At 48.2% G+C, this 15,653-nt stretch overlaps 1 protein-coding gene across 2 annotated transcripts in view; it reads right to left on the reverse strand.

The window, feature by feature from the left end:
* RPS6KA1 (ribosomal protein S6 kinase A1) overlaps positions 1–15,165 on the reverse strand; it is a 120,968-nt gene extending 105,803 nt beyond the window's left edge. For both annotated transcript variants that reach the window (XM_084815793.1, XM_084815796.1), the window contains exon 1: positions 14,908–15,165. In XM_084815793.1, coding sequence (XP_084671919.1) covers positions 14,908–14,982 — 75 coding nt within the window. In that variant the 5' untranslated portion in view covers positions 14,983–15,165. The remainder of the gene's footprint in view (positions 1–14,907) is intronic.
* Between the last annotated feature and the right edge of the window lie 488 nt (positions 15,166–15,653).

Here is a 15,653-nt window from a genome sequence, read left to right on the forward strand (position 1 = left end):
TAGGCACCAGAAGGAATACAGCGTAGGCACCAGGAAAACCTCTCTAGAGAGCTCATTCCACAGCCGGGGTGCCACAGCAGAAAAGGCCCTCTTCCTGGTAGCCAGCAAACAGCACCAACCACAATACATTGTCAGGCAAGTCAGTATCATTATCCCCCAAATTGGGGGTGGGTGAGGAGGAGACACTGAGGCGGATTGTGAGTGGCTTGCCTACAGCCACGTAGTGAGTTCATAGCAGAGGCAAGGTTTGAACCAGGGACTTCCTGGCGCTCTTCACCACCACGCTTAAGTTTCAGCTGCAGCTTATTCTGGCTAATTTAGAGCTTTAAGAAAGCAGCTTGGCCAAGAAAGATTTCCATGCCATACTTGTCAAGTGTTAATCCCCACAAAAATTGGTCTTTTCCCACCCACCCACCCCCTCCTCTCCTCAAATCCAGTATACATTTTCAATTACCAAAGCAAGCCTTGTAGGCAGTTGCATCAGGAGGCGGCATTCTGGGGACAACTTGCTCGTCAAAGCCCTCTGATCCCACATAATTCTCCGTGCAAAAGCATTCTGCAGAACTGGACCATAGAAGCCAAGGGAAGTTCTAAAGCCTTGCAGCTTCGATCGCAGGAAACATGAAACCAGACTGCTGCCACCATTAAGAACTGCAGATGCATCTGCCCTTCAGTACTAGCTGAGCCTCAGACAGGCCAGAGATTCACTGGTGTGTGGGGAGGAGAGAAAACTAAAAGGGAGCATAATAGTCATAGGAGACCAACTGTGAGGTGAGATGCTGCAGATGGAGAGAAAATCTTTCTCCCAATCATGGGGCATTACTATTATTATTTATTACATTTCTATACCGCCCAATAGCCAAAGCTTTCTGGGAGGTTCACAAAGATTAAAAACATTAAAAATACAGTATACAGAGCTTAAAAGCAATTTACATAAAAAACACACAAGCAGACAATATACACACTAGAACATATATCTAAAACAACTTCAAACAAGCAATCTCAAGCAAGTAACCATAAGACAATCCAGGATCAGTTAAAACTTATCATATGTTGCCGGATGCCTGGGAGAAGAGAAAGGTCTTAACCTGGCACCAAAAAGATAACAATGTTGGCGCCAGGAAGGCCTCATTGGGGAGATCATTCCATAATTGGAGGCCGCCACCAAGAAGGCCCTCTCCCTTGTTGCTGTCTTCTGAGCTTCCCTCAGAGCAGACAGCCAGGGGAGGACCTTAGATAATTTACCAGTGGGAGGGGCCTTTGTAGGCCATCTGGTCAACCTCCTGCTTGATGTAGAAATACAGAGATAGAGCATTTCTCCCCCACACTCACCTATGACAGATGGATGGCCGACTACCTCTGCTTGAAGACTTCCAGTGAGGGAAAGCCCACCACCCCTCTAGGCAACTGGTTTCACTGTAGAGCGCCTCTTACCATCCAGACGTTTCTAATGTTCAGCCAAAATCTATTCTCCTGTACCTTAAATCCATTAGATCAGGGGTCCCCAACTTTTGTGGACCTGTGGGAACATTTGGGAATGTGAGAAACTGCTGTAGGCACCACCACAAAATGGCTCCCACGGAGGATGTGGCTACTCACATAATGGCTGCTGTGGGGGCCCGGTTAGTCAAAAATTATGGCTAAAAATGGCTAAAGAGGTGTGTGTGGGGGGAAGAGAAATAGTGAGGCTAGAGGCTGGGAGAGAAACAGCAAGGCAAAAGGGTAGAGAAAGAGCAAGACTAGAAAAGGAGAGAAAAAAGACTGCCCTAACATTTTCCAAAGTTTTTATTAAACTTTTTTGGTGACAGGAGCAGGGAGTGAAGAGTGTTGCGGGTGCCACTGGAAGTCTCTGTGGGTTCCATGGTGTCTACGGGCACCACATTGGGGACCCCTGCATTAGATGTAGAGCCTACCCTCAGCAGAGAAGAAGTCTTTGCTCTTTTCTATGCGACTTCTCCTACACAAGCCTCATTCAAGAGAATGGGAGCTCCTGATCAGTTCAGTTCCAGAGGAGTAGTTGTTACAGCAGCCTTCTTTAACCTGGTGCCCTTCAGATGTTTTGGACTACAGCTCCCAGCATTCCTGACCATTGGCCATGCTGGCTGGGTGCACTGATGTGAGCTGATTTTCCCTTCAGGCACCAAAATATTCTGGGCTGACCCCATTTACAAGGTGCAAGGTAGTGGTTAGTTTTAAAACTCATACAAGTTTCTCTGCTGGCGGTGACGAGGGAGAAATCAAGTTCCTCATTAACACACATACACACAGAGCTTTGCAACTTCAAAATGTTGACTATTTATTGCGTCCCTCCCACCCTCCTTTGAAGTGGGCCATAAGAGTCCCTGAGCGTGGGTTAACCTGCAAAATTACCTAGACAAAATAAAAATTAAAATGCAGTGTTCTGTCATAAGAGAGGCAATGCATCTGAATAAGCCATTTAGTACCGGAGAGATTTAAGAAGTTTTTAAACAGAGAAGTGCAAGGACTGTGTATTTCATGAAAAGCAAATTAATTCCAACTCGAAAACGCCTTGGGTTGGTTGTGTTAACCTTTACAGTAGCTACACTGCTGTTATATTAACATAATAAAGTGTCAGCACAGCTTGAATGCTGTTTAGCAGATTTGAGGACAAACTCATTCCATTCCTTTTCCTACTGCTTCCCAGTCATCTTTATCAATACCTAAAAATCAAGCATTCAGATTCACTGTACAATGACACAATGGGAAATACACAAGACTCAGTAAACCCCCCAACTAAGCATCGTTTCCTTGTAGAAAATTAGACTTCCAGGGGTACACCCCTCTGAACTTCTTAGAAAGCAGTGCTGTACTTCAGCACACAAGTTCACTGTGGTTCACCATGCCATATTTTGCCAGTGGTGTACTCCTGCTGTGGCCAATAGTGGGTCCCACGCCCCTATACGCCTCTTAGTGTTAAAGTCAGGGTTTAAAGTCATTAGGACTGGAAAATCTAGCACAGCAGGTTGGAGAGCCTGCAAAGGGAAAGACAACGCAAGTGGGGATGATTCCTGGTTCCAAAGTGAATAATTTTGAGCTCTCAAATGCAAGAGTTGCCTTGCCAGGTGAGACCAAAACTCCATCTAGACCAGGTTTGGACAACACCGTTATTTAGCCCATGACATGCCACAGCACCAGCAGGCACCCAGTTGTATATGCAACCCTGCTTGGAGGTTGTCATGTCATGTGAACCATGTGAACCTGGCGAGCATGGGCTATGCGAGGGTTAAATAACCCTCACTTAATCCTAAAATAGACCATGGATGAAATGAGGGTTGCTTAACCTTCACATAACCCACGCTCACTGGGTTCATACAACATGACAACGCCTGAGCAAGGGTTGCATATTCAAAATGGCGGCTACACACATCCCGCACTTGCTGCAGCCCCACTGTGGGTTATTGAACCCATGGCTGTCAGCTTGTGCAAGCAGCCCCATTGCTGACCACAGCCATCCATACAACTTCATAATGCTGATCGCTATCCCATTTGTTTCTAACATCCGGTACTCTAGCGTGTACACTCCTTAAATAGGGAGGTTTCATTTTTGGCTGTCTCACGGAATAGCCACTGACAGATCTACCCGCCACAAATCTAGTAAGAAATCCTCACATTAATATTCCAGACCATGTATAATCAAACAGCTGGACAGCAAACCAAAACATATGATCAGAAGAATCACGATGTGCAGTTCCTGGTGGGCTGTGCCATTTGGAATGGAGGTGGGCAAGGGAATCACCTCTTTGAACCTTCACCATTTTTAAAAAATACTGAGCACACAAAACCAGAATGACAGGTTGGAGTCTAGCCTAGCCTTCTCTCCGAAATGTGACGGGCTTCCTGTGTGCACTGTTGTTGTTTTTAATATAGGGAGAGCATTCAGACTTGCAATCCCACCCCCTTGAAGTGCGGTCTGAATGGCACAGCCCGGCAAGGGCCACCCGACCCGATTCTCCTGATGGTGTATTTTTCAGCTCTCTGTACGCTTGCCTTGGAGGAAGCCCACTGAACATGGCGAGGCTTGCGTCTGAGCAAACGTGAAGAACACGGGGCTGCACCACGCGCACCTTTGGGCTGTACCACGTGCACCTTTTGACAGCAGCACCCTCCACAGCCTCAGTAGCAGCAGTTCATATTTCTAGGGGAACAAACGGGAGCAGGGATTCCAGCACAGGAGCCCCGGTATGCCCGAAGACCTGCAGACCAACCAGCTGGGAGAGGCGGCAGCCGAGGAACGGAGGTGCAGGTGGGGGCATAGAAACTGACCCTCCCCCTGACCAACCTCCAGTGTGTTTGATGGGGAGACAGGGACTAGCTGAGGGGCTAGTTGAACATGACCAATATACAGCTGGCATGTAGCCAGGGATACTTAGGAATTTACAGCTGCAAGGGGAAGCTACATAAGAAAGGGCATTTGCTAGGCAGGTGTGGACAATGACCATGAAAACATATTATTATTATTATTATTATTATTATTATTATTATTATTATTTCCTGTCCTTCTTCCAAGGATCTCAGGATGGTGCAAAAGGCTCTCCCGCTATTTTATCCTTACAGCAACCCTGTAAGGTAGGTTAGGCTGAGAGAGTGCTTTACCTCAGGTTACCCGGTGCATGTCATTGCTAAAAGGGGATTGGAACCTGGGTCTCCTTAGTCCTAATCTGACACTCTAACCCAGCCTTCCCCAACCTAGTGCTCTCCAGATGTATTGGACCACAATTCCCATCATTTCATGGTGGCTGGGAACAATGGGAGTTGCAGTCTAACACATTCGGAGGATACCAAGTTAGGGAAGGTTGCTGTAACCATTACACCACACTGTTTACCACTGTCTAAAGGGTGAAGGCTACATTTTGAGTGCCACCTATCAGCTGTTTGGCACAACCCTGACCATCTGATGGGGTAAATGGGACTTGGCATGGTTTTATAGCATACCTTTTGCTGTGCATAGTGGAGGCTGGTGGCTCTGACATCAGCGTGGCAGTGAATCTGCTCCAGGTTTCAGTCAGAACTCTAAAGATGCTCTCCAAGACTGGTTCTGACTGAAACCCAGAGCAGATTTACTGCCCTGCTGACATCAGAGCCACCAGCCTCCGCTGGCTGTTCATATGCCCTTGCTCACTAAATAAGACTCATGGACAGTCAGCCCCAACAAATAGTAGGGGAAGGTTGAACTATTCACAAACCAGAAGTAATTTTAGCATGCAGCGGGAGGGGAGACAATAGGTGAAATAAAAATAAAAGCTTTCTGTGGTTTTTGCTGCAACGTTGTTATCTGGATCTCAACCCTGCAAGTAGAACCAGGAGCTATAACCCTTGGGGCGGGACACACACACGTATGCGACTAGTCTCCAGAATTAAGGTCCTACCACTTGCATAGTTTGGGAAATGCAAATATCACTCATCCCAGCCCGCAACACAACTGCGGTAACACCCCTTCCCTGCGATTCAGACACCCACAAGTTTGAGAAAACCTTTTTGAGACCTTCATGGCAAGGATCCCAGCGTAATTTACACAACTGACATTCCAGTATAGGGTTGCTACCTTTTTTCCTGGCTGAGCTCCTGTTGCATTATAGGCAGAAATTCAACAGGTCACCTAGCCTGGAATGCAGTAATCAGGAATGCTGCACCCATCGTATTTCTGCCTGTCATGCAGAGGTTAAGTACAGGAGCTCTACCAGAGTAAAAGAGAGAAAAAAAAAACACGTTCCACAGAAGACAAGCACAATAGAAACATTAATTTAATTAACTGGGATACTAACGCATGGCAAGGGCTTCTTCATTTACTCCACAGTCAAACAATTATCTGTAAGAGCTTACACCCTAAATGCTTTGAAGAGCTTTGGACCCAGTTGGTAGTTTGTGAACAAGATGCATAGTGCATTTAGGATTAGAGTACCAGCCCTTGTAAGAGGTCAATGCTTCCTGGAACCACAGTTTACAAACAACTTCAGTAATTGCTCACTTGGTCACCTGCAGCAAGAAGAATCATCTCCAGGTGATCACGTGGAGCTGTTTTTGCAAAAGTATGGTAGGCAGGGAGACAGGCAAGTAACAGTAGTAGCATAAAACAAGTAGCTGTGTGCAAAACAGCTTTACAAATAAGTCAACAAAAGTAGTCCCTTTTGCGGACTTGTTTGCAAAACTGTTTTATGCACAACTATTTGCTAGAATACAACTACCTAAATCCCCAAACTTGTATTAATGTCTTGGTAATCTCCTTGGACAGTTTAAGCTCTGCTTTTCAGCAGCTCTACATATGAACGGCACCTCCCAGTGTTATGCCAACTCCCACACCTTCTTGTATCAACCTGAAAGTTTATTTTTCTAAAATATCAATAAATACAAGTTGCCTCAGGGCAAGTGAACAGTTCCATGCATAGGGCAATCCCAGGATTTTATGTCTGGAAGGGATCAGAAGGTCATTAACCCACTCTAAAGCAGGATTATCCATCTATCAACCCTGCCCACACAAACCAAGTTAACTCCCCTAATCCAGATCAAAACATACCACATACAGAGAGCCAGAGGGAAGAAATTATAGTCAAATACCTGCTGTGACTTGGTGATAGGTTAGTTCAGTATTATTGTCATGCACAGAGCATGACAGCTCTTTGTTAAGTGGCTTGAGGGTTTTGTTCCAGTTCATGCAAAGGGCATACCTACAACCCAGGAAAATTCATTCCCTCTGCCCAAGGAATTGTGGGCACTGCTGTTAAAAAAAATGGGAGGGGAGGCTAGGGATCTGTAATAAGAGAATTTTCAACACCCTCAAACAGCAATTGGATCCTCGGCGAGAACCTACGACAGTTGCAGCAATATGAAACAGATAAGACTGTAAAATAAATATGCATCAAGGTCTAAAGTGTGTGTGTGTGCTCATGCGTGCCATAAAAGGGGAAATGGAGAAGGGAGAGGGATAAAGAAAGCCAAGCGTATCTTATCCAGGTTCCTTGAAGCAAAAAGCATTCTGGGAAAGGAATCTGCTGTACTACTTCATGACACTTTGAAAAAGTTTCACTTCTGATATACTATTTTCTTGAAGACTGCAAAAGATGGAGGCATGGACATGAAATACTATGTTAGGGCATAATTAGCATCTCCAAAGCTGTAGTAGGAGATGACTGGGCCACCTGTCAGTCATTCACCAAGAGAGTACCATTGGATAGATTCACTTTGATACAACACCGCCCCCCGCCCCCCCAAAAAAGAATCCCAATGGGATAAAACAACAAGGCACAGGCCAGGCCAGCAATCAGCAGCATTTGCATACTTCAAACACCCACTTTTCCCTCTCTGATGAATGAAATTATAACTACCATCAACCAAATTTTACTAAGCTGACACAAACTTAACATGTTCCCCGCAAAGGAAAAAACGAACAACCCTCTACTTTACACAGGAAACCATCATTATCTGCATCTCAAATGTGCAACATAAATAAGTCTGCTGTCCAGTCATTCATACACCCCCCAAAAAACCCATCCCAACAATTTCTTAAACCCTTCCAGCTTTGATAGGAGTCCACATATCAGGAGAAAGAGGACAACCTGTTATTTCCTACTTGCTTTTTGGCATTGATAGGAATTCTGCATTCCTGTGACTAAAAAGGAGCAGGCTTCATACAGCTTCTATGCCAAACCAGTGCAACAAATATATATAACGTCCCTCAAATGCAACCTCCAGGAGGCCTCTGCAACCCCCCCCCCCCCGAAGTCTACAAGGGGCAGAGCAATTCCAGATAACTAGAGTAAAACAAAGCCTTAGCATTGGAAGAAGAAAGCAAACCACACACTCAGCTCCAGAGGTATTGCAAGAGTTCCCTGACCGCAGGAGAGATGATTTATCCAGGTTGCTCACTATCAGCAACTCCAGCCTTCCCCAAGGGGCCACCCTCCAGATGGGTTGGACCACAACTTCCATCATCCCCAAATAGATGGCTGGGGATGATGGGAGGCACATATGGAGAAGGCTGTTCTATTCCATCCGGCAATGGATCTCCAAGCTCTTAGGTCTTTACCCTCAGCCAATACTCGATCCCTTTTAACCAGAGGTGTCATGGGCTGGACCCGGGGCCTTCTGCATGCAAAAAAGGTGCTCTACCACTGACCCTGATGCTGGAAAAGACTGAAGGCAAAAGGAGAAGGGGACGGCAGAGGATGAGATGGCTAGATAGCATCACTGATGCAATGAATATGGACTTGAGCATGCTCCGGGAGAGAGCGCAGGACAGGAAGGCCTGGCGTGCTATGGTCCATGGGGTCACGAAGAGTCGGACACGACTGCACGACTGAACAACAACAACAACAACAGCTGAGCTACAGTCCCTCCCACAAAAGAGCGTCCCTTTCCTCTTCTTTTGATCTGTAACACCTTTATCAGACCAAGGAAGGCACAAAGTCATTTCCTCCCTTCTTGGGAGCGCTCCACCCAATTGGATGTGAACAATAGGAGAGCAGTCTCTTTGCAACTGCTCATTGCCCCTCCGCCCCGAAGTTGTTACTTGATGCCCTGGCCTTTCCAGAGAGCCTGAGCGGCATGCGGGGAATGTGGGCTAGAGCCGAACACAAAGCCAAACGTAATACAAGGGAAGGCAATTAAGCAACTGGAGTAACACTCCGAAATGAGACGAGAATGGAGACAGAAAGGGCTAGGGGGGGGGAATAGATACATTTCAGCTTCCTAATTGTTTGGGCAGCCAAGCCAAGGCTGCATTTGCTAGCCTTACATGGTAGAGATGTATAAACTTTTAAGTAGCTGGAAAACCCACATACATGCCCACAGGGCAAAAGGAAGAGCTCATTGCTATTTTAGCCTGCCTAGAAAGGTTTCCAGAACATTTTGTGGCACTAGTTGCACTGAATTACGCAAGAGGAGAGCTGCATGGGGTGGGTGGTGGAGCCCTATTATGGCTTCACTATGACCTAGTTTGCATGTAACAAGAAGCCACTGTGGGGCTTTTTGTTGTGGCGGCCACAAAGGGTTCTCGGTGGCTTATCAGCCACCCCAATTATCCACTCTCACTGGGTTTGCACATAATGAGAAGCAAAGGCGCACCCCCAATGCCTCTGGAAAATTCAAAATGGCGGCCACTGCAGGGAAATTCACCCACAGTGGCTCATCGTTACATGCGAACTGGGCCTATGGGGCTGTTCACACAACACGCTAACCTACACTCAGTTGTTGAGTGTGGGTTGTTGTTGAACCATGGGTTAGTGTGTTGTCTGTACCCAGGACATTTTCCGCAGGGTGGCTTGTTAACCATACAGTGTGGCTTGTTTTTCTTGAACAAGCCACCTTGACAACCCACAGTTTGTTGTTGGGTTGGTTTACAAGCCACCCTGCAGAAAATGTCCTGGGCTCATGCAACATGCTAACCCACAGTCCAACAAACATCGCACGGCTCAACAACAACCCACAATCAACCACTCCATGTGGACTAGCATGTTGAGCAAACAGCCCCTTTTATGCCAGCTATACCATACACTCCAACCCAGTGATGCAGTGGAGGGGGAAATACAGGGGAATGTGGCTCCAGGACATTTTCCAGAGCAGGAGCAATCTAATGAAGCACCAGGGTAACTGGTGGACCTTCCTTGCTCTGACAAATGAAACAGGTGATGACGAGGCTTTCAAGTTTTACTATTGTTTCTGTCAAAGATTAGCACAGAGGAAATCAGCGAATGAGGAAAATGATGAATTCGCATGATCATGGAGGGGAAATAAGCCATGGTAGCTTATTCCCCACTCCTACCCCACATGTGCCGGTCACAAGCCACTGGGAGAATTAGCATAATTACCCTCAGCAGTGCAGCTTGTCATGTGAACCTGGCCAAGGTGGCTTGTTGCTGTGGGTAACAAGCCACCCAGAACCCTACAAGAGCCGATGGGTTCCTACAACAAGCTACCCTGGCTGGGTCTGCACGACATCACAAGCTGTGCTACCAAAGGTAACTATGCTAATCCCCCGGCATGTGCGCCAGGGGGAATAAGCCACTGTGGCTTATTTCCTCTCGGTGATTATGAGAACCCTGTCAATGGATACTTGTATCCTTTTCTTTGATGGGGTTCCTACTTTACACCAGCAGTTTAAATGGTAAGGCTTCTTTGTAGGATTGTTTACATTTCTAATTAAAACAAGGTAAGAGTTGCATTTCGGCTGGGTGAAGATCTTTTGTTAAAGCTCAATGTATTTTACAAGTTGAACCTATGCATTCAGAAAGAAGTACCACTGTGTTCAATGGAGATTACTCCCAGTTAACTATGCAGAAGACTGCAGTCATCCCCTGCAAAATTAATTGTGAGATTTTATTAGTGGTTAGTTTGGAATATGTGTTTCATGATGGAGTTTTTAACCAAAGTGTTAACTCCTTTGAGTATAAAAAACGGAAAAGCAGGATGGAAAATGAATTTCTCTTTCACCTGAGGGTGTGGCTATGGATTCTCCACAGAATTGTGGCTTTGAGGTCTGTCATGTTGAGTTCCTGCATGTCAAAATTAAGCACAACTGCTCCAATCTAGGGTCTGAACAGTTAAGCAGTATCATATGCTGTGAGCACAATACCAACTATGCTGTTCTACTATGGCCAGTTTCTATGATCATCACCAGAATTAAGTGGGACTGTACCATTTCTTGCTGCAGATGTGTGGGGGGGCATTGCATGTTTGAACGTCCACACATACACACACAGAGACAAATTCATCTCTGCTCACAAAGAAATACCACATCTGAGAGAAAATTCGATCGGGCCCTGTCCCCTGACATGCTAGCCTTCTATGTGCAAGAACAGTTGTGCGTGCAGGAGCAAACAAGGCAATCCTGTGCTTACTACCTGAGCAGCTCTTACTTCCAAGAGCACCTTTAGTGCTTGGTTCTGGTGACTGTGTAAAGCACGGCCAAGGAACCGGTTCTGGACTATAAATCCTACAATCCCTGACTGTTGGCTATTTTGTTTGAGGCTTATGGGAGCTGTAGCCCAAGACATCTGGAGGGCACTAGGTTGCCTACCCCTGTGTAAAGTAGCCCCTAGTTACACAGAATGGGGTAGAGATTCCAGGTAGAACTAAAAGAGGTATCCTTCTTGGGCTGTACCACTTCAGAATGCAGGTGGAGGGTCGCATTTTTGAACTGTCCCCCATGTTAAAAACTCCTTGCATATAGCAGACTAGCATAGCCTTCTTCTCAGTGTGCTAGTTTATTACGCGCAGGGAGCATAAAAAAAAAAGGTGCTCACCACTTGCAGTCCGAAGTGGCACAATCCAGAATTCAACTACCTCCTGCACAATGCCTTGAACTGGCTCTCATGGGCAAACATCTTTTTACTGCCCTGCTAATCCTATACCTGCTATCTGCCACACTACAGAGAACATAATCATGTTCTCTTCTCATCTTCATTTCACGCCAGGCAGGCTGCCTGAGTTGTTGTCAGCCTCTCCCTAACTGGGAATATAGCTACATTCCCCTGTGAAGTGGAGAGGAAACAAACACCTTTATCTGATCAGAGGACCCTAGGTTTGGAGTAAGGAAGTCCCACTCTGTTCAGAGAAGTGTTTTCAGAATATCACTACAACATAGTTAACCCAAGGGTTAATCCAGCCTTTCGGGCTACTGTTTTTTAAAATGTTAAAAAAATACAGAGCAACAAAGACTCCTAGCCTAGACATAAATTTGACAGAGTTGGAAGGGACTGAATTATTTCCTTAAATACCGCAACATTATTCTTTTGAAGCAAAGCAAAGAATCAGAGGAAACCCATGGGGAGAAGGAACTTTTGAGAAAAACAAAGGGAGGGAGAACCTGTTTTCTTCTTGTCCCCTTTATCTAATGGGAAACTTAACCACTTCTTCGGTTACTGCATTGAGTCAATAAATAATAATGCACACAGAGAAAGTAGTAAAGCCATTAAATAGATCAATGGCTGTTCCTGGTGTGTGTGCATGTATATATAGATGCAGTACTATACAACTTCAGTCCACCTCAAAAGAAATTATATATTTTGTACAACAAAAGTCTGCAGAAACATCCACAAAGGAACTGAAATTCACCCCCTCCACAACAGAACTACTGGCATAGATACACCAACCAGGTACTCAGAGTTAACACACTGGGGTACAATGCGGCATTTCCCCCCTCCGTGCATCCTTTTGATATGACAAACCATCAAGTAAAAAAGCTCACATCTATGAGTGAACCATCCCACGCTTGTGCTTCCATGCTGTGAGAACAGTGAAAACACAGTGCTACCCAACTGTGGATATTACACTCCAGTGGTATTATGCACACAAATCAACATTTTCACCTCTAAACGGCTCTGCAGCATAGTTACCCTAAGAGTTAATCCGGCCCTTGGGGCTGCTGTGTTAAACATGTATAAAATAATAAACTGCAAAGGCTGACAGCCTTGTGTTCTAGTGAGCCAATTCCTCTGTCCTCACTGGGTGTCCTACTTAACCAATTGGAGCACCACTTCCAGCAGGGCTGGGGACCTCCGACACCCATTAGCCCTGGCCTTCATGGCTACTGGTAGAGGGGACCGGGGTTGTCATCCCAGAACACCTGGCAGGGGGCTAGGTTTTCCACCTGTGGTTTAGCGCTTCTAATTCTTAACATTTAAAGATGCAGGGCTCTCAAGCTAGCCCAGACAGCTGGCAGAAGCCAGCTTGGGCCATACAAACAAGGGCAGCTGGCCTTCTCCAGCCCTCCCAGGAATACCACAGGGAAGCCTTCCCCCTAGCATCCTCAGGATGAGTTGTCCTGCAGCTCCCATAATTCTCAGCCAGCGTTGTCAATGGGGAAGGCTCCCAAAGGGAGAAGGTCCCCATGTTTTCTTTCCAGGCAGCCCGCCCACGCTCCTAGTCGTGCCCATCAAGAGCTTAGGTGCTGCCACTTGGATACTGCCTAGATCCCCAGACACCACTTCTGCCAGGCCTCTCACTGAGCCCCCTGAAGTTGTCTCAGCCATTCTAACCATGCGCCTTCCCTCACTACACCACCCACACAAATCACTGCTCCTTATCAAGGTTTGCCGGCTCTCCACATTTGCCCTGCAGCACAAGATGGTGAGCTTCCCAGGCAGGCCCTGTGCCACCCTCTCCCAAACTCCATGCAGCACCTAGTACACTGCAGTTGAGAAAAGCAGTGCGCTTAAAGGAGCAAAGCGGTGCTCCTACGCCACTGTTGCGCTATGCCCTTGCTAAACATTAGCCAATTAATCCTCTCCGATATATATTTATATGTAGAGTGTGACTGTATTGTGTATACTGTAGTGATGAAATACCCTTTGCCAAACATTAGCCAATTAATCAGTCTCCCCGCGTGCCTTCCAGATGTTTCAAATGTCAATTCCCATCAGCCCCAGCCAACATAACTAATGGTCAAGAATTCTGGGAACTGCTGTCCAAAATATCTGGAGTGCACCAGGCTGCGGAAGACTGCTCTATATATACACATACACACAGAAAGGGCACCCAATCCTGAACATGTTTGACTTGTAAGCAAGGCTCACTTTGTCCAAGGAGGCTTACACCAAAGGAAATGTATACTGAATTACAGCTGTGCAGTGCAGTCCTATACGTGTCTACTCAGAAGGAAGTGCTGACTTCAGTGGGGCTTACTCCCAGGCAAGTGTGTTTAGGATTGCAGCCTTAGTCTTCTTAAACAGCACTTTCTCACCTCAAGTGCTCACCCCGCTTTAAATAATCTCGGTCATCTTTACCAATCTGGATTTTTCTGCCCCCTTTTCCACCCGCTTTGCACGTTTACACCAGATCTTATAACCAAGTGAAGCTGTTTCAGGTATTTAAAAAACCTCTAGCCTGGTCCCAATTATCCATATGTTTAGTGCAAGACTGGAGCTTGTCCTTAGATAAATTTGATCCTGAAGTTTGGGCCTGGACCTCTCAAGGCACAGCAGCCCAGATGCAAACCCACAAGGTCCCAGATGCAAATCCCACTCCTCCAGGGCAGAGTTATAACAACCCTGGCATGGCAAGACAAGATCAATGCGTTGCATTAATGCCTCAGCCGCAGGGCAGAATGAATAAACCCCTTGCCGCATTACTAACTTACGCCCTTTTTTCAAGCTTTGCTTGAGAGAGAATAACTTACATCGTGTCAGAACAGCTGGAAGTCAGCTTGTGGGCATGTTCTGCCGACGATCAGGAAAAGCAATCCTCTCTCTCAACCCCCACGCCTCTCTCCCAAATCAAGGTTTCTCAACTCCCATCCGAACACGGGAGGGAAGGAAGGAAGGAAGGAAGGAAGGCCAAAACCATTACCAAGGACTAGAGCTCCCATGGAGTCCCCTACAGCTGCACATTGATCGGCTCAATGATGAGGTTGCGATTACTTTAATTAGCAGGAAAAGCCCTCTCTAGATGGGTCGCTTTAATAGCTTCCAGGAGAAAGAACCGGCCGCTTTCTTTGGGCCAAAAGACGAAGACGATTATTATAATAAAAAGCAGCAGAAATCCGAACCCTTCTTCTCTGTCGGCAGGATCCGGGGAAACGGTACCATCCCAGGTGGGGGCTGCCTTTACAGGAAAGGCGAATGGGGGCAGGGAAGGAGGGGAGAAGGCTGCCACCTCCCCCCCCCCTCCGCCTTTCCAACTCACAGTTGCCCCACGACCCCGTTCCAAGCTAGCCTGGGAAAAAGGCTGGGGCGCGCGCCCTCCTCCCCACCACCTCTCGCCATACGCGCGCAACGGGGCGAAGGGCGCACACGCGCCTCCCCTCTGCAGGCAGCCCGGAAAAGTAACCGGGGAGGCCACCTTCGCCCGCTTGCAGGGCTCCCCCGAGGGCAGGAAAGGGAGGCGCCGCGCCGCGGTCCCCTCGCACCCTCTCCGCCGCCTCCGCGCCCCGCCAGCCGGCGCCTCGCTGCGGCTCACCTCCGCCCCGTCCAGTTCCATATCCACCAGCTCCGGGTCGGGCCAAGGATCCGCTCCCAGCTGGGCAAGCGGCATCGCGGCTGCTTCCTCGAAGCCCCGCGAGCCCCTGCGCAGGCGATCCGCGCCGTGCCCTCGCTCGCCCCTCTGCTCCGGCGGCGGCCGCGCTCGGCGAGACGCTGCGTCCCGCCGCTGCCCTGCGCTTCTTCTGCGCCCCGAGACTCCCCGTGCGGCGCGTTCCCCACCAGCGCCGCCGCCAGCAGCAGCAGCAGCGTCGGGCACCGAGCTCCCGCTGGAAGCGGGCGGAGCAGGAGCCGCCGAACGCCGGCCCCTGGCGCCCGATTGGCTGCTCGGCCTCGCGGGGAAGGAGAGGCTGGCTCCGCCTCGCCTGCGCTCCGCGGCGGGCTTGCTTCGAGGGAAGGGCGGCGGGGAGAGGAGGGGGAGCCCCGCCGCCGCCGCCGCTCCAGGGCCGGTTCTGTGCCTTGCAGCCCCTCCTCCCGCGAAACGAGCCTCTCCTTCGTAATTCCGGAGTCAGGGCCGCCGCTCCGGCTTCTTTACCGGCCGTCCCTATAATGCGCATTTTCGCAGCCCGCTCCGAGGTGAAACGGGTTTGCTCGGAATCGAGCTCTGTTGACTTCAGCGAGGGCAGGACTCCCCCCCCCCCCGCCCCAAGGCACTGATCGCAGCGGAAAGGAGTGGGCTGAAGTCCAATGTTAGTCGGAATGGGTCCCGGGTCTACTCTGCGTAGG

Source organism: Heloderma suspectum, chromosome 10, assembly GCF_057233095.1.
Source record: "Heloderma suspectum isolate Gila_16-S chromosome 10, 16-S_ref, whole genome shotgun sequence".
In the NCBI taxonomy this organism is placed as follows: Eukaryota; Metazoa; Chordata; class Lepidosauria; order Squamata; family Helodermatidae; genus Heloderma; species Heloderma suspectum.